Raw genomic sequence first — 26,058 nt, 5'->3', positions numbered from 1 at the left:
GACACAGGAGGGGGGAGTACAAATTTCGAAGGGAGACGGTATCCTTCCAGGACAAACAGAGTGAGAGATTACAGTCAGGAGAGAGGACGCAGGGGTCGCCCACGGAGACCAAGAAGCAGGAGGGGCTATTAAATTCCCCTGACAATGATCTGCAAGTCATCAATCTGTCATCTTTTAAACTGAATCAGGTTCACATGAATGTTCTAAAAAGAGGCCTCTCTTTTTGTCCTACAAATGGGTTTGACAAATTTGAGTTTATTAAAGACCTTCATTCCTTTGCTAGACGAATTGTTCTATCACAGATGTTTAAAGGAAAAGGAAGGAACATAGTTGATGACCTGGCACTAGATAGGAATGACAGATTGGCACTAGCAGATTTGGAAGATCTCCTAAACCTCCAAAACGAAGCTTTAAATGACCCAGTACCGACCCCAACCATGCAAAGTATAGTAAGATCAGGTTTCAAACAGAAATCAAACTATATGCCCCAATTAGCGTCCGTTCCAGCTGTGAACTTGTTTGTAAAGCAAGTTGAGAAAGACATTAAACAATTGACGTTTACAGGAATCATAGGTGACAATCTAACTAAAGCAGAGAGAAGAGCTCTGAATGAACTGAGCAATGCAGATAATGTGGTAATCAAAGCAGCTGATAAGGGCGGGAATGTGGTTCTCTGGGACGCGACAAGTTATACACTGGAAGTCAAAAGACAACTATTAGATAAGAACCAATATCTGCGCCTACCAGAGAATCCTATTCCCTCCATTAAGAATGCCCTGTTCAAAATACTCAATGATGCAAAATCAGATGGCATCATTAGTCTAGCAGAGTTTAAATATCTATATACGGAATTTCCAATTATGCCGGTGTTTTACTGCATACCGAAAATCCACAAAAATATGCTAAACCCCCCAGGCCGTCCCATCATTTCTGGGATAGGTAGCATAACTGAAAATTTGGGAAACTACGTGGATAGTTTTATCAAACCTTTCCTTAACACTATGCCATCATACGTAATTGATACGGCAGATTTGCTAAGAAAGATTGAGGGCTTGACTATTCCAAATGGAGCATACTTGGTCTCCCTTGACGTAGAGGGTCTTTACTCATCAATTCCCCATTCAATAGGAATTAGGGCAGCCCAGCACTTCTTAGAAACTAGAGGAACAACTTACTCTGAGCATACAAAATTTACTGTCAAACTTTTACAGTTTGTACTTGAAAACAATGTATTTTCTTTCGATAACAAAGTATATAAACAAATAAGAGGAACTGCGATGGGGGCAACATGTGCCCCCACTTATGCTTGCCTCCACCTAGGTTCCTGGGAGATGGAGGAGGTTTTTCAAACAGAAGCATTTAATGAGCACATCCACATGTGGCTTCGCTATGTGGATGACATCCTTCAAATTTGGGAAGGATCAGAGAATGACCTTAAAGAATTTGTGTCTTTGCTAAATAAAAATGAAAGAAACATCACTATAACACTTGTTTTCAGTAAGACTGAGTTATCTTTTCTAGATGTGCAAATTACCGTGGTCAAAAACGTTTTAATGACTGAGAATTTCAGAAAAAAGACTGCCACAAATAGTCTGCTTGAAGCTCACAGCCATCACCCAGTCCACCTTAAGAAGGGAATTCCCAAAGGACAATTCTTGCGTCTGCGCAGAAACTGTTCATCATTAACGAAGTATGATGAACATGCTGCACTGATGGAAGAAAGATTTAAAATAAGAGGTTACTCTAAGAGAGCACTTTCTCATATAAGGAAATCTGTTAAGAAATTAGACAGGAATCAACTTTTATTTCCTAAAGATAAAAAGAAAGATGGAAAAATAAGATTAATAACAAAGTTTAACTGTCATTGGGGGAGTGTCAGGAATATACTTCAGAAGAATTGGAGTATCCTGTTAAATGATGACAATGTTGCAAAAGAAGTAGGTGATTTCCCAAGCCTTACGGCTAGAAGGGCACCTAATCTGAAAGACAAGCTTGTTAAAAGTAAATTTGTTTCACCACAGAAGAATTGGCTAACTAGTCAAAAAATAGTTGGTAATTTTCCATGTAAGAGGTGTGTTGCATGCAGATTCATGCATCAGACAAAAGTGTTTTCAGTAAGCCCAGATAAAATCTTCAAAATGAGATATTTCTTTAATTGCAATACTGAAGGTGTTGTTTATTTACTGTCTTGTTCTTGCCCTTATTTTTATGTCGGTAAAACTAAAAGAGTTCTGAAAGAAAGAATATTAGAACATCGCGACGACATAAAAAATAAGGTCCAAAGCAGTAGCGTTGCTAAGCACTTTGAAATCTTTCACAACAGTATTCCAGACAGTATGAGAGTCATGGGTATAGACAAAGGCATCACCAGTGGAAGAGGGGGTAATAATGACAATACCCTGTTACAGAAAGAATGCAGGTGGATATTTAACCTATCTACCACTGGTCCAGGCGGAATGAATGAAAAATTGGATATGGCAAGCTATTTGCAATGATTTAATTGCGTAGAGCTTGTAGTGTCCAATACATATAAGTTCTGTTTCCTCCAATTATGGTGATTTTTAGAGTTGTCCCAAGAAAGTCCATCTTTTATTTGTAACAATTAAACTAACACAATTGCGAGTTAATTTGTGAATTTGTATATGATGTTTATAGTTTTAAACTTTCACCTTTACCTATGGGCGGTACTATTTGTGCTACCGTATAAAGTAAGTGCATTGCAAGTCCGTGAAACATGCCCTGAGGAAGCCCCGTCTATCTCTCTATGACGAGGGGGTGAAACGCGCGTCGGCTATTGGCTGACCGGACCCATGTGATCTACCACGCTGAAGGAGCTAGCGTCTGAGTAAGCTGTTTTCGATAAGCGGCAAGTTTGAAAGCTGAATGCCCAGCTGTGGATCAAAGGAGGCTCTATGCTCTGGGAAAACTATCCGTTATAAGACGGCAAGCAAGGAAGCCTGTGAGGCGCTCTTCAAGAAAAAAGGAGTAGAGAAAGAAATAAAAGATTTTTCTCATCCATCGAAAGTATGAAGATCCTGGCACAGATTGCTTGAAGAGATTGTCAATCTAACAGGAAAAGGTGCAGTCGACAGAGGGGTACAGTATATTAAACATAAGTATCCTCCTGTACCTTTTCCGCTACATAATTTGCTGTCTTTGCTTTCAAGTTAAATTTTGGCTACAATTCTCTTTGCTTCATTGACTGCCTAAGCCTCCCAGCTGTGAAGTGTCGATATCCCAACTTGGTTTGGTGAACTTTCTAACATATTGACACACCACCACGCTTGGCTTTAATTGCATGCATGCTTTTACACTGCAGTAACAACAGCTTTCCCAACCTGGTTTGGTGAATTTACTAACTTACTGATACAACTCTACGCTTGGCTCCTATATGCATGCACGATTTTACCTTGCAGTAACAACAGCTCTGAGCAAGGAATTTCAGCTTCAAACAAATAGAGCAATATTTAAGGATAAAAGCTGTCTTTCCTTTTTTAGCAGCTTTTTTTCTGATACTCTAATGCTAGCTCCTATTGCAATGTGAAACATAATAGTGGCTTTTCAGTTGTGTTGTACAATATTGGTCTATGTTAAACTATAATTGAATATATAGACATATGTTAGTGCAATATTATCATGTATGCACGTTATTAATTTGTACGTCTAAACTTTTTGCTGAATACCACGTTTAGCTAGAAAGGATATATATAAGTCTGGTTTCACTGACCTAAACTTAATAAGACTTGATGACTCATTTAAGTCTCAATATATTTATCCTTTACTAACTACACAGGTTCACATTAGTAGAGGTGTGGTTGAAATTGGGACCGGTCCTGTTATGTTCTAGGAGTAATTCTAGAAGATATGGAATCAATTTTTATATTCACTGTACTGTATTTTGTGTGTTGATTATTATATTCTACAAGTCAAGTTCGTAGTCTTTTGGGTATATCTGACACGTAATAAACCCACAAGTTTGATACTATATCATGAGAGTGTTGCGTCATTTATTATTAAAAGAGTGCTGAAATCCCAGTCTTTGTTAAAGTGATATTATTTTATGTCACTTTGTCTTCTCATAAATTATAAGTGATTTCTATTGTATGGGTCTGCACCACATGCCTAGATACTGGTAAAATTCTAAAAAAAAGTCCCAATATAAAGAATTTTTCGAAAAACACTCCAATAAATTTTGCAATTTTTCCATTTACAAACTTTATTTTAAATATATATATATATATATCAGTATCTCACAAAAGTGAGTACACCCCTCACATTTTTGTAAATATTTTATTACATCTTTTCATGTGACAACACTGAAGAAATGACACTTTGCTACAATGTAAAGTAGTGAGTGCACAGCCTGTATAACAATGTAAATTTGCTGTCCCCTCAAAATAACAACACACAGTCATTAATGTCTAAACCGTTGGCAACAAAAGTGAGTATACCCTTAAGTGAAAATGTCCAAATTGGGCCCAATTAGCCATTTTCCCTCCCTGGTGTCATGTGACTCGTTAGTGTTACAAGGTCTCAGGTGTGAATGGGGAGCAGGTGTGTTAAATTTGGTGTTATCGCTCTCACACTCTCTCATACTGGTCACTGAAAGTTCAACATGGCACCGCATGGCAAAGAACTCTCTGAAGATCTGCAAAAAAGAATTGTTGCTCTACATAAAGATGGCCTAGGCTATAAGAAGATTGCCAAGACCCTGAAACTGAGCTGCAGCACGGTGGGCAAGACCATACAGCGGTTTCACAGGAGAGGTTCCACTCAGAACAAGCCTCGCAAATGGTCGACCAAAGAAGTTGAGTGCACGTGCTCAGCATCATATCCAGAGGTTGTCTTTGGGAAATAGACATATGAGAGCTGCCAGCATTGCTGCAGAGGTTGAAGGGGTAGGGTTCAGCCTGTCAGTGCTCAAACCATACGCCATACACTGCATCAAATTGGTCTGCATGGCTGTCATCCCAGAAGGAAGCCTCTTCTAAAGATGAGGCATAAGAAAGCCTGCAAACAGTTTGCTGAAGACAAGCAGACTAAGGACATTGCTTACTGGAACAATGTCATAAGGTCCGATGAGACCAAGATATACTTCTTTGGTTCAGATGGTGTCAAGCGTGTGTGGCGACAACCAGGTGAGGAGTAAAAAGACAATTGTATCTTGCCTACAGTCAAGCATGGTGGTGGGAGTTTCATGGTCTGGGCCTGCATGAGTGCTGCCTGCACTGGGGAGCTACAGTTCATTGAGGAAACCATGAATAGCAACATGTAGTGTCACATACTGAAGCAGAGAATGATCCCCTCCCTTTGGAGAATGGGCCGCAAAGCAATATTTCAACATGATAACGACCCCAAACACACCTTCAAGACAACCACTGCCTTGTTAAAGAAGCTGAGGGTAAAGGTGATGGACTGGCCAAGCATGTCTCCAGACCTAAACCCTATTGAGCATCTGTGGGGCATCCTCAAGGTCTCTAACATCCACCAGCTCCGTGATGTCATCATGGAGGAGTGGAAGAGGACTCCAGTGGCAACCTGTGAAGCTCTGGTGAACTCCATGCCCAAAAGGGTTAAGGTAGTACTAGAAAATAATGGTGGCCACACAAAATATTGACACTTTGGGCCCAATTTGGACATGTCCACTTAGGGGTGTACTCACTTTTGTTGCCAATGGTTTAGGCATTAATGGCTGTGTGTTGAGTTATTTTGAGGGGACAGCAAATTTACACTGTTATACAGGCTGTACACTCACTACTTTACATTGTAACAAAGGGTAATTTCTTCAGTGTTGTCACATGAAAAGATATAATAAAATATTTACAAAAATGTGAGGGGTGTACTCACTTTTGTGAGATACTGTATATATGTATATATCTTTACCTATGTATAATTTTATAGATATAAAGGTAAAGATATATGTTTTAACAAAATACCATCAGCTATATGTAGAAATATGTATTTATGAATAAATATAACATATATTTCTATGTGAAGAATATTGGAATGTGAAATATTGATATTTCAAGTTGGCTTAGTGCACGTTGTTAAACGTGATTTGTTTGGTTGCTTTTCGCACTCCATTGAAATTATGGGGGAATGCGTTCATGCGGTAGTTGTACTCTAACTTTAGCATTTTGCACACGGCTTAGCACGCAAGTGAAAACGTTATACTTTCAACTTGTTATACACGTTGTACCGATGCGCGCAAAAAGCCGAAGTCGGGCAAAGTTAACATACCAACGGGAGCAATAAATTGTGCACATTGTGTTATAAAATTCTTCCCTATATTTCCTTCTATTGGTTGATATAACGTGTCAATATGGTGCCCCCTTTTTCCATGTGGATCCACATAATACTGGGAGGAACATTCAGAGTTTCACAAACCTGTTCCATCTTGATAAGGAAACAATCAATAAAATCTCTGGGGACATCAGGGTCTAGTGATTTCTGGTTGAGCGATACTCGGTCTTGTAGATAGCTAATCAGTTCTTCTGATACGTTATAGATCTTTTGGTGTGGTCCTGGAATGTATTTCATTAGCCCAGGAATGGTGTCCTCCAACTGCAACAACACAGAGTTTAAATTGCATTGAAATATGAAAGAGCAGTAGACAAACAGTAATTAAATTGTACATTGAAGGTAGGAAATTAATTAAATCTGCATCTACAATTTGCAAGGTGCTAATCAAATGTATCACATTAATTGAAAGTTAAACCAAAATATTTCTATAGTGCTCATATAGTAAAAACAAATATGTTAAATCAAAGTAAACATAAAAAATAGATTGTCAAAAAATATCTAACGACTAACTTTTTTTCCTGCAAAATGAGCAATTAGAATGTCTACTTGTAGCCCCTACGTTCAGGGAGATAAGAGCAGACATCTTTAAAATTTAAGTTGCATTCTGCTTCTATTGAGCATGAGCAAAATAGACTGTCTCTCTATAATTATCAAAATAGTAAGCCAGATCAAGTTGCTCTAGAAGATTTATGACATCAAGCTAGATTATCCTTTTTATAAAGACCACAGCCTCCTTGTAGGTCTGTGACAGTACGTAATTGACACTACACATAAGAAATACAAAATAAAAAAGTAAAATCCATTTAAAATTATGAATAATACAGGTTGCAATCTATTCAATTTTTAACTTGCGTTTCTGGCTCGCCTGAAACGATAGGCCTCCGAAGCAGAAACCGCTGCTTGATAAATGGAGCGCTGAGTGTAAACAATAATATCTTGTCATTTAGGCAATATTTACATAATACATCTTATAGATGCAACCTAAGGTAGTTTTATATCATTTTTAATACTTTTGTATACATAGTATTATCAGAAAGCTAGCACAGCACTGTCACTGAGGTAATAGTTATTGTTTTAATAAATATAGACTAGAATTTGCATTCAAAACATATTCAATCAGAGATTATTGTGTTTTACTGGAAAGAAAAAATTTAATTTTTAATAATTAAAAAAAATAGATGAAAAAAGTCTGTATTTTAGAAAAATTCTGGATTTTGGAATTCTGGATTTGGGGGTTTGTATCTGTATATACATATAGGAATAACACTTATTTAGATACAAGTGCCTTATCTTGATATATAATTGCTAGTATATAGTTGACTCATTTATTTGCATTGTTACCTGTCCCCAAGTTGAACTCATAAGACTGAAGGTCTCCTCCACTAAGCTGTTTAGCTTTAAGAATCTCTCGTCCTTGTAGTCAAGGCTGTTTCCAAATATAATAGATAAAAATACCTTGGCTACGGCATCCACAAACATTGTAGATGGATTTACTGGTGACCCTAAAAAAAAAAAATATATCAACAATATTTATATATACTTTATCTTTCAACATAAATCAATATGAAAACTAAAAAAGTGTTAAAGGGACACTGTACCCAAATTTTTTCTTTTGTAATTCAGAAAGAGCATGCGATTTTAAGCAACTTTCTAATTTACTCCTATTATCAATTTTTCTTCGTTCTCTTGCTATCATTATTTGAAAAAGAAGGCATCTAAGCCTTTTTTTGGTTTGAGTACTCTGGACAGCACTTTTTTATTGGTGGGTGGATTTATCCACCAATCAGCAAGGACAACCCAGGTTGTTCACCAAAAATGGGCCGGCATCTAAACTTACATTCTTGCATTTCAAATAAAGATACCAAGAGAATGAAGAACATTTGATAATAGGAGTAAATTAGAAAGTTGCTTAAAATTTAATGCTCTATCTGAATCACGAAAGAAAATTTTTGGGTACAGTGTCCCTTTAAATTATATAGTCCATTGGTCAATATGTAATGTAATTTTATTTTAGGCAAAATATCAATCAAGATGCAAAAGAGAATTTAAACAAATGGATTTTTAATTATTTACTTATTACCACCTAAAGCAGGGTTCTTCAAACTTTTTTTCTCATGCCCCAATGCAATGATACCTTATACATTTGTGACCCTATTTTTTTATACTTCGTCTGAACATTTTTTAAGTGATATACAACAGGGTTTTATGAAATCAGACATTGTAGCCTCCTTTTAATTGTTTTTATTTGCACTTTATGTTACAAATGTTATATTATATTGGTATAATTTTTTGTTTGATTTTTACATTACATTATTCTTATACTTATGAGGAATATGTTGTTATGACAAAAAGCGAATAAAGTTGGAGAGAAGGCAATGTCACTGTTTTTAATTGTCTGGAACTGACCATTTAATTTTGAGATTTCCTTCACCAGATTCTGCGCCTCCTCCTGAATCTTCACCTCTGTGCTCTTCTTCCCAAGTCCAAAGTCCCTCAGGGTCTTAAGGGCAAATTTTCTCATTTGCTTCCAGCACTCATCATTTGAAAAAGCGATTCCTGAAATAGATCAGTACATAATTACTAAATGTAGCTACCAACCAGCAAGCACTATCAAGGGTTCTGAACCAAAAATGGGCCGGCTCCTAAACTTTCATTCCTGTTTTATCAAATATATATACCAAGAGAACGAAGAAAAAGTGATAATAGGAGTCAATTAGAAAGTTGCATGCTCTATCTGAATCATAAAAGAAAACATTTGGGTTTAGTGTCCCTTTAATGCAAGCCCATCAGTGCTCCTGCTGTGTGATCACCCTGCACTGTGTGGAAAACATGGTGCTTACATTTCTGTGTGACTTAGTCTGAGGTTATTTAGCTCCCCTCAGCAGAAATAGCACTATTCCACCTTAAGTGGGTGAGACTCTGTAACAGAGGAGAAGTCTCAGGCCCAAAGGCAACAATTCAACCCTTCAATGGTTTTAATTTGCTTTCATTAACCAAAGTGTATAGATTATATACATATAAATACAATATTAATTGTGAGGGGGAAGTCTTGGTGAGTTCCCACACTTTACTTTTGTAGGACTTGATCCCTGATATATAATATATATATATATATATATATATATATATATATATATATATATATATATATATATATATATATATATATATATATATATATATATATATACACATACAGTATCTCAAAAAGTGAGTACACCCCTCACATTTTTGTAAATATTTTATTATATCTTTTCATGTGACAACACTGAAGAAATGACACTTTGCTACAATGTAAAGTAGTGGGATTGGGACATTTTATGATCAAAATGTACTGTACTGTTTATTATTTCTAAGAATTATATTTTATTTTATTTGGTTGGGTTGATGCATGTTTTGTATATGATATGCCATCCTAATTCACTTTGAATTTTCCATTTTATTGTGTGATTTGTTTGTCTGAATATAGTCAAAGATCATGTTTATAGCAGGCTAACCACCTTATTCACATTAATACTATTATTTATTAGTATTATAAGTGTTTTAAAGCACTTGATAATGTAACTAATTTCATTTTGAAATATTATATTTATACTTAAAATTTTCAATATTATAGACATTATTTTTTAGGTGTTATACACTTACCAACTACAGACATTTTTTCTTTTAGTATTAACATATAGGTGCGAGATATTTTGGTAGTAATATTTATCACACTTGTCCCCAACACATTAGTGTTTTAATACCTTTTTAGATAAGATGCTTTCTTTAGGCGAAAGAACCAATAAGAGATTATTACTGGTATCACATATAGCCCCTTCGAACACTGTATCAAGTGAGGAAAACTCTATCGATAATTTCTCAATACATGCTTTTTTTTTGCCAAGCTAGACGAGGCTATTAATATTGAATGTAGACACTGGCTTGATGCAAAGATGCTGCAGAAATATCTAGATAAGAAGCAAGTCCCCCTGGGACTTAGGATATTTAAAAGTTGTTCTTTTAGAGAAGACCCTACTCATGTCTAAATGGGAGGAGGCTCTTAATGACTGCTCCCAGACTTTGATGAAAATTTTTATTGCTCACAGAAAAACATTAGTAGAGCAGACTTCTAAGGATATTAATACCATACATATTAGTCTAGACAAATTTAAAACATTACAAGTGTATGAAGATTTAAATAGTATGGTTCTACAAAAAACAGACACTTACCAAAAAGATCTTATGAACAATAAAAATCACAAGATCACTAGGGATGAGGAAGATTATATTAAAGGAGAAGTTTTCACATACAATAAAAAGAAAATATCTTCTCCAGTACCTCAGGAATATCACTCTATTGATCAAGGGCCATCGAGTAACACTTCCAAATGGATAACAGTTAATCATCATAAAAATAAAAATAAGAATAAGAACAAAAACTCATATACAAATAATGACAAAAATAAAACTAAAAATCTGAATTTCCATAACCAGAATGGTAATCAGAGGTATCAGCCAATACCGGATATGGATTATGCTGACAGATCTCATTATCACTCTAGTGGCTATTCCCCTAGACATCCCCTAGACATCAAGGTTGGAATGATCACTCTGAGGGAGGGAGATCAGATGGGGTCATTATCCCTATAGAAGTTCTAGTTCTAAACATTTTAGGCCACCTGGCAATAGAGACTATGACCAGGGAGCCTCTTATAGAATGTCAGGGTACAGGCATCCAAGGGACCCCCTAACCATGGCAGTGGCTATTATGGATCTGGTCGCCATTATGTGAAAAATTATTAACCAAATCATGGGGCCAATAATAGATCTAATGATACCACTATTCAACATCATGGCCATAGTATGTCTTTTGACCGCAATGTAGGGTCTCCTGCCGTCAATACTAACACGGCTCAATCCTTTTTAGAGCAGGGCCCACGCCAGCAATCTTGGAAACAAAAAAGCATATCCGGTTATTTGGAGCCTGTGGTTTCCCTGACAACCCCCCAAAAAGGAAACAGACCTTACGATCACGGGGATGCAGAGGACGTGGAACAGCTGTCAAAAAAGCTAAACTATAGGCACTAAATAAGGGAATTTTCAATCTCTCATCTCATGTGCTGACTGATGATGAGGTGAGGATTTTGGGAAGGGGGCTCTCTTTTAGTCTGACTAACAAACATAACATGTTTTCTTTGTTTGCCTACCTGAATTGTTTCACACAGAAATTATCTATGCAAAAATATTTTGCTGAGAAACAACTCAAGGATGACACTAGAATTCCGATCCTAACTAATTCTATGAATATAAGACTTGATCACAAGTTCCAGTATATGAACCTGACTCTCTGGCAGGACAACTATGTGAGGGTTATATACATACTAAGTTTAGGAATAAATCCAACTTTATACCCCATCTGAAAAATAATGCTCATATTGAGATTTTTAAACAGAATGGTAAGTGATGACTTGGACCGTATCCCTAAGAATAGTAGGAAAGTTAAAAACAATCTTTATGCCAATGAGAGAAGAGCCATAGATAGCCTTAGAAATGACAAGTCCCTTGTCATTAGGCAGGCGGACAAGGGAGGTGGTGTGGTCCTCCAGAATTTGGAGGACTATCTTTTGGAGGCCCGAAACATACTTTTCTATACATCATACTATATTCGATTGAATCATGACCCCACAACACAATATAAAGTCATCTTGAAAGATCTTGTAGACTTTGCCTATCAAGAAGGCATAATATATAAAAAAGACAAAGATTTTCTGCTTCCCAAGGAACCTAATTATGCCTTTTATTATCATCTACCCAAATTACATAAGAACCCAAATTGTCCTCCTGGTTGGCCCATTATTGCGGTCATAGGAAGTCTCACTGATAACGTGTCTTCCTGTGTTGACCATTTCTTGCAAAAGTATGTTTTGGGCCTAGACTCATATATCCGAGACTCTTCTGATTTGATCAAGAAACTAGAATCACTGACCATCACCCCGGATCTATTATGGATCACCTGTGATGTCCAGGCGATGTACTCCAATATATCCCATCATTTGGGCATTTGAGTGATATCAGACTATTTACAAGGTGATTTTTATCTTCCTTCTAACCAATGTGAGTTTATTTTACAGCTTATATAATTTATTTTGAGGCATAATTATTTTTTGTTTCAAGATGAGTTATTTCTTCAAGTCAAGGGTACCGCCATGGGTACCAGGTTCGCCCCGAGTTATGCCAAATTGTTCATGGGCTCTTTTGAAAAACAATATGTCTATGATAAGGCTTACGGGGCAAATCTTGTATTTTATGGACGGCACATTGACAATCTGATTTTAGTTTGGAAGGGGGACATGATCTCTGCCAACTCCTTTGTGGAGCATCTTAACCATAATGACAGGGGACTTTCTTCACTAGTTCTATACATCATGAGACCATGGTCTTTTTGGACCTTGAACTTAAATTTGCGAATGAGAAGGTGATCAGTACCACTTACTTTAAGACAGTGGATTGTAACAGCTATCTTGACTTTACAAGTCATCACTATTATCCTTGGAAACGTAATGTACCGTAAGGCCAATTCAAACGGATTCACCATAATTGCAGTACTATGGTAGATTATGAAAACCAAAGCCTTATTCTGAAGGAACGTTTTAATGAAAAACATTACCCTTCTCATATTATAAATAATGGTTATAAAAGAGCAAAATTTTACAACAGGGATGATTATTTTAAATCTAATAAGGACATTATCACTGGACCTAACACTACAGATAATTCTGCTTTATTTATTACCCAATATAATTGTCATCATAATTTAATCAGACAAATTATCACCAAACATTGGGGTATTTTAACAAAAGATCCCATTCTAGGTAATCTAATAGGGACCAAACCTAAAATAGTTTTTAAAAAAGCACCTAGTCTAAAGACGATTTTGGCCCCCAGTAAGATCGTCAAACATAAAAGACCCATTGGTCCCACTCTAAATCGTTCCACTTCTGGGCTCTTTTAGATGTGGAGTTAGCAGATGTAAACTATGTGCTAATATTGCCCACAAACAAAAGACGTTTAAATCTAAAGTGACAACAATTTTCTATTATTGGACATATATCTTGTGCATCCCATTATGTTGTATATCTGCTCTCATGTGTTTGTGGGATACAGTACGTTGGTACAACCTGTAAGAGACTTAGTACTAGATGGTCCGAGCACCAACAGAATATGAAAAATAATTTTAAAAACCATAGTGTCTCTAGACATTGCAATTATCAACATGGTGGAAATTTTAATTGTTTCTCTATCATCCCGATTGAATTTATCCCCAAGTCTCATCTCTATAATAGGCTGTCTAGACTTAGGTAGAGGGAGACCTACTGGATACATACCCTCAAGAGTCTTCATCCTGCCAGCCTGAATCTAAATATAGATCTGGCTGCCTTTCATTAACTATGACCAGGGGTGATATGTGGGTCTCCCTCTGCCAAAGTATGATATAGATCGACACATTGGCCTATATATATATATATATATATATATATATATATATATATATATATATATATATATATATATATATATATATATATATGTTGACGTCCCAAAGACTATTGTGCATCAAATTTTGTCCCAAGGTTGGTGATGTACTATTTTACACCATACCTTTAGGGTCAGTCCATTTAGCCAATTTTGCTTCCATCAAGGCTATTTTGGTGCTATAGAGTACTTTTAGGTTACTATTGGACCAGTGGTTGCTATGAGTCACATTTATAATATTTATATGACTTATGTATTAATGGTATCGATCCAATATCTAAGATCACATATCCGTACATGTAGTTGATATCTTTTTGAGTACACATTTGTCTAGTTTTGATCTATCTGTATATATATACTATGATAGGGTTACCTGACTTACTGGCCTGAGTTTTAGGGTCTCTTTTGATAGCTTAACATTGATATTTCTATACTATACATTTTGTAGGGAGACCTGTACATGTACATATGTCGATTAGAATTTGCTGGTCATCATAGGATCATGAAATGTGATCTTACTTATTTTTATAGCTGATTTACATATTGTGTTGACTTATTGATTGGTATGATATAATATTTGTCTATCATGCTGGCGAGATCGTGACATATCCGCGATGGAGTCAGTATGTATATCATATGTCAACTATTGTGTGACCCATCGTGTTTGTGTACTGATGTCGATCATCGTGGTGTAACATGGTCATGACTAATTATGACAAATTTTATTATTATATTATCAAGTTTTATTTGCATTAGTAACAGTTTTATTTATGAGGACTACATACACTGTATTGTATAGCAACATCAAATGATCATGTGTTATGTTAATTATTATTGCTTATATCAATTGAATATTGTTTAGAAGCTGTGGTTAATGTTATAGAAACATAGTATCTGTATATCAACTTTATATGTGACTTTGTACAACTCGATATTATGTTGATATTCCAACCAGGGGGCCGACCCTCCACACATCTCTATACCTTTCATTGGATGATATATATTAAGGGTTACCTCGGCTCCGCCCGAGGAAGGTGTGTGCCATGACTGCCCCTAGATTGGACAATGTAGGGTATTTAATAAGGAATAGGTGTGACATGTATACAGCCTGATGAAACAGCTTTTTATGAGCTGAGAAACGCATTGTTGTTTGTTTTTAAGACTTTTAATAAACTGTCTTTTATTATACATCTATACTGTGACTTTTTGCCACTACTCTACTCCTAGCAGCTCTCTTGCTCTACCCCTCTGAGTTTGTGTATCTACATCGGTACTATCAGCTGAACACAGCCTGTGCCTACACTGGAGGATTGAGTCTTTCGATTGGGTGATCCCCTGTCACGACATCAGTGACGTATCTGACGTTCCAGCGTGTCTGTCGGGCGACTCACTATAGTCCTGATCTGCTGTTTCTGGCACGCTGGCTGTGCCGTGGCTTTTGTGAGTAGTTTCCCTAACTGCTGTTTTGTTCAAGACAATATTGTCTTATGGTGGCGCCTCTCTCTTTCTGTTCTATACAGGAATTTCTATCACGTAACTTCTCATTGGGAGTGCTGTCAGAGTTTTCAAGATCTGCCTGAGGTCTCTTCTTTGTTTTACTCAAGCGCACCTCGATAGAGATACACGCTCTACTGACCAAAGTAGTGAGGGTACAATCTTTATAACAGTGTTACTGTTGCTGTCCCCTCAAAATAACTCAACACACAGTCATTAATGTCTAAACTGTTGGCAACAAAAGTGAGTACACCCCTAAGTGGAAATGTCCAAATTGGGCCCAAAGTGTTAATATTTTGTTTGGCCACCATTATTTTCCAGCACTGCCTTAACCCTCTTGGGCATGGTGTTCACTAGAGCTTCAGAGGTTGCCACTGGAGTCCTCTTCCACTCCTCCATGACGACGTCACGGAGCTGGTGGATGTTAGAGACCTTGCACTCCCCCACCTTCCATTTGAGGATGCCCCACAGATGCTCAATAGGGTTTAGGTCTGGAGACATGCTTGGCCAGTCCATCACCTTTACCCTCAGCTTTGTTAGCAAGGCAGTGGTTGTCTTGGAGGTGTGTTTGTTTTTTTTTATCATGTTGTAATACTGTCCTGCAGCCCAGTCTCTGAAGGGAGGGGATCATGCTTTGCTTCAGTATGTCACAGTACATTCATGGTTCCTTCAATGAGCTCTAGCTCCCCAATGCCGGTAGCACTCATGTAGGCCTAGACCATGACACTCCCACCACCATTCTTGACTGTAGGCAAGACACACTTGTCTTTGTACTCCACACCTGGTTGCCACCACACACACTTGACACCATCTGAACCAAATAAGTTTATCTTGGTCTCATCGGACCACAGGACATGGTTTCAGTAATCCATGTCCTTAGTCTGCTTGTCTTTAGCAAACTGTTTTTTGTGGGCTTTCTTGTGCATCATCTTTAGAAGAGGCTTTCTTCTGAGACGACAGCCATGCAGACCAATTTGATGCAGTGTGCAGCTTATGGTCTGAGCACTGACAGGCTGACCCCCCACCCCTTCAACCTCTGCAGCAATGCTGGTAGCACTTATATGTCTATTTCCCAAAGACAACCTCTGGATATGATGCTGACTTGCTGAGCACATGCACTTAACTTCTTTGGTCGACCATGGCGAGTCCTGTTCTGAGTGGAACCTGTACTGTGAATCCGCTGTATGGTCTTGCCCACCATGCTGCAGTTCAGTTTCAGGGTCTTGGCAATCTTTTTATAGCCTAAGTCATCTTTATGTAGAGCAACAATTCTTTTTTCAAGTTCTTTGCCATGAGGTGCCGTGTTGAACTTCCAGTGACTAGTATGAGAGTGTGAGAGTGATAACACCAAATTTAACACACTTGCTCCCCATTCACACCTGAGACCTTGTAAAACTAACAAGTCACATGACACCAGGGAGGGAAATGGCTAATTGGGCCCAATTTGGACATTTTCACTTAGGGGTGTACTCACTTTTGTTGCCAACGGTTTAGACATTGATGGCTCTGTGTTGAGTTATTTTGATGGGACAACAAATGTACACTGTTATACAGGCTGTACACTCACTACTTTACATTATATCAAAGTGTAATTTCTTCAGTGTCACATGAAAAAATATAATAAAATATTTACAAAAATGTGAGGGGAGATACTGTATATATATATATATATATATATATATATATATATATATATATATATATATATATATATATATATATATATATATATATATATATATATATATATATATATATATATACACACACATACTCAAAAACAAAACACTCCCCGTTTTCAGTATATTTTACTAAGTGAATGTTTTCAGTGTTTCCCCCGTCCTCAAACTTCAAGTCTGAGGATGGGGGAAACCCCGAAAACATTCACTTAGTAAAATATATGCTATACTGAAAACGGAGAGTGCATTGTTTTTGCATTTTTATAGGATCTGGTTTGAGTGCACCCCAGATGCTGATCTTTTTAAAGTGAGTACTGGATCCACATTGGATATATATATATATATATATATATATATATATATATATATATATATATATATATATATATATATATATATATATACACATATATATACTGTATATATATTTAGAAACACATAGAACATTCTGATACATAGAAAATTGGAATGTGAAATATTTACAGTAAATACAAAGTTAAAACAATTATTAAATATCTACTTAACTGCAAAGATATATATACAAGTGGCTCCAATGCACTACTATGTAGGTCTATATATGTGTAGATATGAATTTGTGTTTATATGTTTATATATGTCTGTAAATACATATATATACACATATAAATACATACAGTACACACATACATATATATATATATATATATATATATATATATATATATATATATATATATATATACATATACAGGGAGTGCTGAATTATTAGGCAAGTTGTATTTTTGAGGATTAATTTTATTATTGAACAACAACCATGTTCTCAATGAACCCAAAAAACTCATTAATATCAAAGTTGAATAGTTTTGGAAGTAGTTTTTAGTTTGTTTTTAGTTATAGCTATTTTAGGGGGATATATGTGTGTGCAGGTGACTATTACTGTGCATAATTATTAGGCAACTTAACAAAAAACAAATATATACCCATTTCAATTATTTATTTTTACCAGTGAAACCAATATAACATCTCAACATTCACAAATATACATTTCTGACATTCAAAAACAAAACAAAAACAAATCAGTGACCAATATAGCCACCTTTCTTTGCAAGGACACTCAAAAGCCTGCCATCCATGGATTCTGTCAGTGTTTTGATCTGTTCACCATCAACTTTGCGTGCAGCAGCAACCACAGCCTCCCAGACACTGTTCAGAGAGGTGTACTGTTTTCCCTCCTTGTAAATCTCACATTTGATGATGGACCACAGGTTCTCAATGGGGTTCAGATCAGGTGAACAAGGAGGCCATGTCATTAGATTTTCTTCTTTTATACCCTTTCTTGCCAGCCACGCTGTGGAGTACTTGGACGCGTGTGATGGAGCATTGTCCTGCATGAAAATCATGTTTTTCTTGAAGGATGCAGACTTCTTCCTGTACCACTGCTTGAGGAAGGTGTCTTCCAGAAACTGGCAGTAGGACTGGGAGTTGAGCTTGACTCCATCCTCAACCCGAAAAGGCCCCACAAGCTCATCTTTGATGATACCAGCCCAAACCAGTACTCCACCTCCACCTTGCTGGCGTCTGAGTCGGACTGGAGCTCTCTGCCCTTTACCAATCCAGCCACGGGCCCATCCACCTAGCCCATCAAGACACACTCATTTCATCAGTCCATAAAACCTTAGAAAAATCAGTCTTGAGATATTTCTTGGCCCAGTCTTGACGTTTCAGCTTGTGTGTCTTGTTCAGTGGTGGTCGTCTGTCAGCCTTTCTTACCTTGGCCATGTCTCTGAGTATTGCACACCTTGTGCTTTTGGGCACTCCAGTGATGTTGCAGCTCTGAAATATGGCCAAACTGGTGGCAAGTGGCATCTTGGCAGCTGCACGCTTGACTTTTCTCAGTTCATGGGCAGTTATTTTGCGCCTTGGTTTTTCCACACGCTTCTTGCGACCCTGTTGACTATTTTGAATGAAACGCTTGATTGTTCGATGATCACGCTTCAGAAGCTTTGCAATTTTAAGAGTGCTGCATCCCTCTGCAAGATATCTCACTATTTTTGACTTTTCTGAGCCTGTCAAGTCCTTCTTTTGACCCATTTTGCCAAAGGAAAGGAAGTTGCCTAATAATTATGCACACCTGATATAGGGTGTTGATGTCATTAGACCACACCCCTTCTCATTACAGAGATGCACATCACCTAATATGCTTAATTGGTAGTAGGCTTTCGAGCCTATACAGCTTGGAGTAAGACAACATGCATAAAGAGGATGATGTGGTCAAAATACTCATTTGCCTAATAATTCTGCACTCCCTGTATATATATATATATATATATACACATATATCTTTTGACATGTTTAAGTCTGTCTCTTAAAGCTCTTTGCCTTCGTTTTTTTCTAACATCTGAGCTCTCATATCTTTATATATTTTTTAAAATATTTTTATTAGATAGTGTTATTATGAATGTTACTGTACCGCATTTTTTATTTGTTTTGTGCAACTTTTAGGTTCAACTTTTTAGGTTTAGGTTTAACTATATATAAAGTGTATAGATCTAGAGGTAGCTGTGTATATACCTAGTGGTACTGAGCTCTCATTACTATATATAAAGTGTACAGACCTAGAGATAGGTAGCTGTGTATGTACCTTGTGGTACTGAGCTCTCATTACTATCTATAAAGTGACACTTTATAGATAGTAATGAGATAGCTCAGTACCACTAGGTATATACACAGCTACCTCTAGGTCTATACACTTTATATATAGTAATGAGAGCTCAGTACCACTAGGTATATACACAGCAACCTCTAGGTATATACACTTTATATATAGTAATGAGACAGCTCAGTGCCACTAGGTATATACACAGCTACCTCTAGGTATATACACTTTATATATAGTAATGAGACAGCTCAGTACCACTAGGTATATACACAGCTACCTCTAGGTCTGTACACTTTATATATAGTAATGAGAGAGCTCAGTACCACTAGGTATATACACAGTTACCTCTAGGTCTATACACTTTATATATATAGTAATGAGACAGCTCAGTACCACTAGGTATATACACAGCTACCTCTAGGTCTATACACTTTATATATAGTAATCAGACAGCTCAGTACCACTAGGTATATACACAGCTACCTCTAGGCCTATACACTTTATATATAGTAATGAGACGGCTCAGTACCACTAGGTATATACACAGCTACTTCTAGGTCTATACACTTTATATATAGTAATGAGAGAGCTCAGTACCACTAGGTATATACACAGCTACCTCTAGGTATATACACTTTATATATAGTAATGAGACAGCTCAGTACCACTAGGTATATACACAGCAACCTCTAGGTATATACACTTTATATATAGTAATGAGACAGCTCAGTGCCACTAGGTATATACACAGCTACCTCTAGGTCTATACACTTTATACATAGTAATGAGACAGCTCAGTACCACTAGGTATATACACAGCTACCTCTAGGTCTATACATTTTATATATAGTAATGAGACAGCTCAGTACAACTAGGTATATACACAGCTACCTCTAGGTCTATACATTTTATATATAGTAATGAGACAGCTCAGTACCACTAGGTATATACACACCTCTAGGTTTATACATTTTATAGATACTAATGAGAGCTCAGTACCACTAGGTATATACACAGCTACCTCTAGGTCTATACACTTTATATATAGTAATGAGACAGCTCAGTACCACTAGGTATATTCACAGCTACCTCTAGGTATATACACTTTATATATAGTAATGAGACAGCTCAGTACCACTAGGTATATACACTTTATATATAGTAATGAGACAGCTCAGTACCACTAGGTATATACACAGCTACCTCTAGGTCCGTACACTTTATATATAGTAATGAGACAGCTCAGTACCACTAGGTATATACACAGCTACCTATCTCTAGGTCTATACATTTTATAGATAGTAATGAGAGCTCAGTACAACTAGGTATATACACAGCTACCTATCTCTAGGTCTGTACACTTTATAGATAGTAATCAGAGCTCAGTACCACAAGGTACATACACAGCTACCTATCTCTAGGTCTGTACACTTTTTATATAGTAATGAGAGCTCAGTACCACTAGGTATATAGACAGCTACCCCTAGGTCTATACATTTTATAGATAGTAATGAAATAGCTCAGTACCACAAGGTTTATATAGACAGCTACCTCTAGGTCTATACATTTTATAGATAGTAAAGAGAGAGCTCAGTACCACTAGGTTTATACACAATCAGGTACCTCTAGGTCTATACACAACCCCCTCTGCAAAATACTGGTTAACCCACAGTCTAATGCATTGGAGTATATGCTCAAACTAAGAAGATGGGGCTGTCTAACTCACATGGACCATATGTGTGAGTAGCACTAGTGAGTTTTTAACTTACTTGTAATTCTGGGTTATCCCCAAGTCCATAACTCCAGATGATCCTGAACCTACTGATTCCTGCTGTTCTGTCAGCGAGCTATTGTCCTCTCGATCTCCGGACCTGAGTGAGTCCTCCTGGCTCCTTCCCTGCTGGTGTGTTCAAGTAAAGTAACACTAGTAGTAGTTGAAGTTAGTTCACCATCTTCCAACGATCCCACTCTTTTCCTCACCACTCTGTTTTAGTCTTGCGCGGGCATAGACTTGTCATGCGCATTGCTTCCTATGCCTACAAGCCTGTTCCTCTCCGGTCATGTTCCTCCTTCTGCCTGTTAGCTGTGGAGTGTCAGGTAGTTGAGGAATGTGACTGGTCTGAGGGGAGGGTGTTAGGTGATGAGATGGTCATGGTGGGGCCATGGAGCCAGGCCAGATGCCAGCACATGTGTTTGGTGGTGGGGGCGGGTGTGTGAGTCCTGCCTACCTCACTCACCTGGCCTGCTGGCTGCTGCAGTACTGCCTTCGGCCTAATGGTGTCACCCCCGGCTCCCTTTAACTATAATTTTGAGCCAGACAGCTGAATGTGACCGATGGGGTCTAGAGGATGTCAGGGAGTGTGAGTGTGAGCTGGATAGGGTCACGGTAGGGCCATAGGGGAGCCAGAAAGCAGGCTGACCATCACAGCATATATGTTGCGCATTGTGGGGGGGGGGGTGCGTGCTCGCGATAACGTGAACAGTGACTGACTTCTTAGTTTACTCCTGTACAAGTGTATGGACTAGTCGAGTACCACTGCCTACAGCTTGATGGTGGATTGATGTCACCCCCCTTAGCGATGTCACCTGGGTGCGGTCTACCCCCCGCACCCCCCCAAGTGACGTCACTGAGCTGACTTATGTCTTTAAAACTATCACCTAGGACATTTCCATAATAATGGGCTGAGCCTGCATGTAAAGCAGACCTGCTAATGTTATTTATATTAGGCATTGAAATGCTAATTATGGCTGGGGGGTTGAAGAAGCACAAGCAGCCATTCAACATCCAAAATCCATCTCTTCCTTTTACTCCCCACTGGGAGACTAGCCAGTTCTATTATTTAATGTTTACATAGCTACAGAGAAAATGTTTGTGACTAATATTTTCAGTATAGTTGGGGATACAACAAGCAAACAGCTGTTTCAAATAACCAATAAAGTAGCTGTCTGCAAAAATCTGGTAAAATTGACCATTGGGAACACATTGGGTCCTATTTATTAAAAAGAGTGCAGAAAGATTCTCAACTTGAGAAGCTGTCCGCACACCGCTGCATACGGGCCACTATGCATCCAATCACATGAGAGAATGGACTGTCAATCAACGTGAGCGAGCTCGTATGTGATTTCTCATCTCCCCCTTAGAGGCAATTGGCCACCAGTGAGCAGAGGGCAGCATTGCACAAGCATTTCACCAGAAATGCTTGTGCAATGTTAAATGCTGAGAACGTACGCAGCCTACACAGACCTGAGCTTTTTACACCCAAATATGTCACTATGATCAGGTTATTTAAATAATACATGGGATTGACCCTATAACCTATTAAGCATACCATTGTCATTAGATCTCTTAATCCTACATGAGACTGAACCTGCAAAACATCACATGTCTCTGTTATTAGGAGGCTTTATTCCTTCAGCAAACAGTCCCTTTAACTTATTGAACTACATAGAGAGCTGTAACCCCATTTAACCCTTTCAAGAATCACTATCATTATGTCACTTGACTTGGGATTGAATCTTTTACCCAATAAACATGTTAATATTTGGGGCATGTCCGGGAGGTGGCCATGAGTTATCGCATTATCAGGAGCTTCTGGTGAATGCTTTATAATCATCTAGTAATCACTAGCCACAAACAGCATCCTACAAAAACGAACCCTGATTTTACTATAGTGAAATCAGTTGAGCTGATTGAAGAGTGCTGTGTTTATGACCCTCAAGGACTGATCAAGACCATCTAGGTTTCATGCGACAGACATTATTTAAGGCTTTGACACCCCTCCGGTAACTATGGGTCGAGCTGATGTGGATAGCCTACTATCTCAGAATCCAAACTTCTTACCTTCTCAAAGATTTACCAGAGATGTTTTTCCTAGTGGGGTGAACATAATTTTAATCTGTGATCTGAGGGTCATAAAAGCATTAAAGAAATGGGAGACAGAGACTGTTGTTGCTTCAGAAAAATTTCCAGAGCTTAGAGGAGCGACTTGCTATGGCTTTCAACAATGTCACACCTTTACCAAGACTAATAACCCTGCAAAATTGCTATGGGTTAGTCGGAGCTCTAGATTGTGGCTTCAGAAGATAAACTGAGGTATGCATCTGATGTCTGGATAATGCCTCAAAATGGAGAGACATAGCAGAGTTTATTGTTAGCCAATGTCATAACTCAAAGAAACAGACCCTATCTTACAATGGATGCAATGCAGTGTAATTAAACAAATCCCCCACTGTACCTTTCTTCAGTTATGTGAGTGGATATCCACATACCATCTGCTCTGGATACCAGTGTGTCCATTGGTTAAACTGCTGGAACTTACAATCAGTGTACACAATTATATCCATTGTCAGCTACTTGCTAAATGCCTTGGTGTGAGTTAAAGGTCAGAGACTATCCTTTCTATTTAGGTCTGTAATAATATTTCCCAATGTGTTTTAATTACTCCCCTTTTAGAAGATGTTTAGTAGATAAACAATATGTGGTACAGTTTTACATATTGTAATGTCTGAGTATAGACTTTGGAGGTCTTATTTTCACCACACATAGTTTATTACTTGGTTCTGTGACTGTATGTACATTTGCTGTAGTTGGGTTGATATATAGATTAAGGATGGCCTACAATATTTATGTTAGTCACTGAAAGTCAAATTAGGTTATAATTAGCATTATGTTGGATTATAATCCACCACGTGCTTTAGTTGTTTATTTGGGCCTGTGGGAGGTAGTTAGGTAGAGATAAATTGGTATGCACAGAGGTAGCCTCTCAACTACCAGACGCCTTATCTAATTTGTTTTAATGATTGCCTCTGCATTGCTGTTTGTGGCCCGAGATGTTGAGGTGCCTCCAATGCCTCTTTAAGAGGTATAGGCAATCTCTAGTAGTTTCTTTTATTTATTAAAGATGATATTACAATTTATAAATTTACAATATTTTTTTTTTCTAACGTGAGGTCCCAAATTGTAATGTTCCATCTAGACATGATCTGTGAGAATTACCCCCCCCCATATGTATGGCCTATATGTAACATCTATTGTTAAACATTTGGTCAAACTTCTATAAGGCTCAATTACTAAATTATTATTTTACTGTATAATGCCATATTATTTTAGAGGTTTAATACTCCAACTAGGCACTTGCTTATTTTTAGTGCATACTGGCTATTGATAGTACCCTATACGTATAGCCTTTCTTGTCCCCAAGATTTTTTTTTTCTCTTCATCTAATTCCTTAGATTCCTATTATCATACATTATTAGCCTCACCTACAGATGTCTTCTTGCTATGAATAAGTGGTTTAAGGATTCTATTCTCACAGATTAATTAAATAATTGTATAAAGTTCTTCTCATGGTTCAAAAATTGACCCCATGGGCCTGATTTATTAACTGGTGGGTGGACATGATTCGCTGTAGAGGATCATGTCTGCCCAACATCGATAAATGCAGACAGCATACGCTGTTGGCAATTATCATTTCAATCCAATCGGCCGCTAGCAGGGGGTGTCAATATAATTGCAGTCCGGCACCTCAGAGGTGGCGGACGAGTTAAGAAGAAGCAGTCTTACGACTGCTGCTTCTTAACTCCTAATTCTGGCGAGCCTTTTGGAGAGAGCGGAATTAGCAGCCTCCGCCGCTTAGTAAATTGGCCCCCTAGATTTATCCTAATCTATCCACTATGACTAAACACACAGCAGATATATGTCCATAAGTGACCTAATGAGTATATGGAGGTTATTTAACCCTTTGAGTGCTAATGACGGCTCTGAGCCGTCACAGAGTTTCTCACTCTGGTGCTTATGACGGCTCAGAGCCGTCATGAGCACTCTCCCACCTTGAGGGAGATCTGGGAGCGCCTTACTGCTCCAACCCCGGCGATCGTGCTTGTAGAGTGACAGGCATCGCCGGGGCTTCACATGATGCGCGGTGACGTCACGCGCGATTACGTGATGACATCACTGCGCAACTTTATTTTTACTTAACAATGTTAACTATAGGAGGAGGGGGCATGTATCTGTATCTCAAGCATCTAAGCAGCTACAGACCCCCAAGACCCGTTGTTGGAAAGGTAATTGCTTAACCTTTCCAACAGTGTAAGTCTTGGGGGTCTGAAAAAAAATAAAAAAGTTAATAAAAATGTTTTCAAAAATAAAAAAAATAAAATAAAATATTAGCACCCAGGTGAGAAATGGCTTAGCAGCCAAAGGGTTAAAGGATCACTAAATAAAGTAGATTTGCATAATCAACACATGCACAATAAAAAGACAATATAATAGCACTTAGTAAGAACTTCAAATGTATAGTAGATTTTTTCTGACAAATTTCAAAGTTATGTCTATTTCCACTCCTACTGCATCATATGACAGCCATCAGCCAATCACAATACGTATAGTCAGTTAATTATTGCACATGCTCCGTAGGAGTTGGTGACTCA

At 37.7% G+C, this 26,058-nt stretch overlaps 1 protein-coding gene across 3 annotated transcripts in view; it reads right to left on the bottom strand.

Annotated features, from left to right (window-relative positions):
* Positions 1-26,058, bottom strand: part of LOC128666889 (cytochrome P450 2G1) — a 162,583-nt gene that overhangs the window by 52,062 nt on the left and 84,463 nt on the right. For all 3 annotated transcript variants that reach the window (XM_053721699.1, XM_053721700.1, XM_053721698.1), the window contains 3 exons: positions 8,710-8,859; positions 7,645-7,805; positions 6,388-6,564 (listed from right to left, as the gene is read on the bottom strand). In XM_053721699.1, the coding sequence (XP_053577674.1) occupies positions 6,388-6,564; positions 7,645-7,805; positions 8,710-8,859 (488 nt within the window). The remainder of the gene's footprint in view (positions 1-6,387; positions 6,565-7,644; positions 7,806-8,709; positions 8,860-26,058) is intronic.

Source organism: Bombina bombina, chromosome 7 (assembly GCF_027579735.1).
Source record: "Bombina bombina isolate aBomBom1 chromosome 7, aBomBom1.pri, whole genome shotgun sequence".
NCBI lineage: Eukaryota > Metazoa > Chordata > Amphibia > Anura > Bombinatoridae > Bombina > Bombina bombina.
The sequence above is the reverse complement of the archived record's forward strand: the minus strand, read 5'-3'. Positions and strand labels throughout refer to the sequence as shown.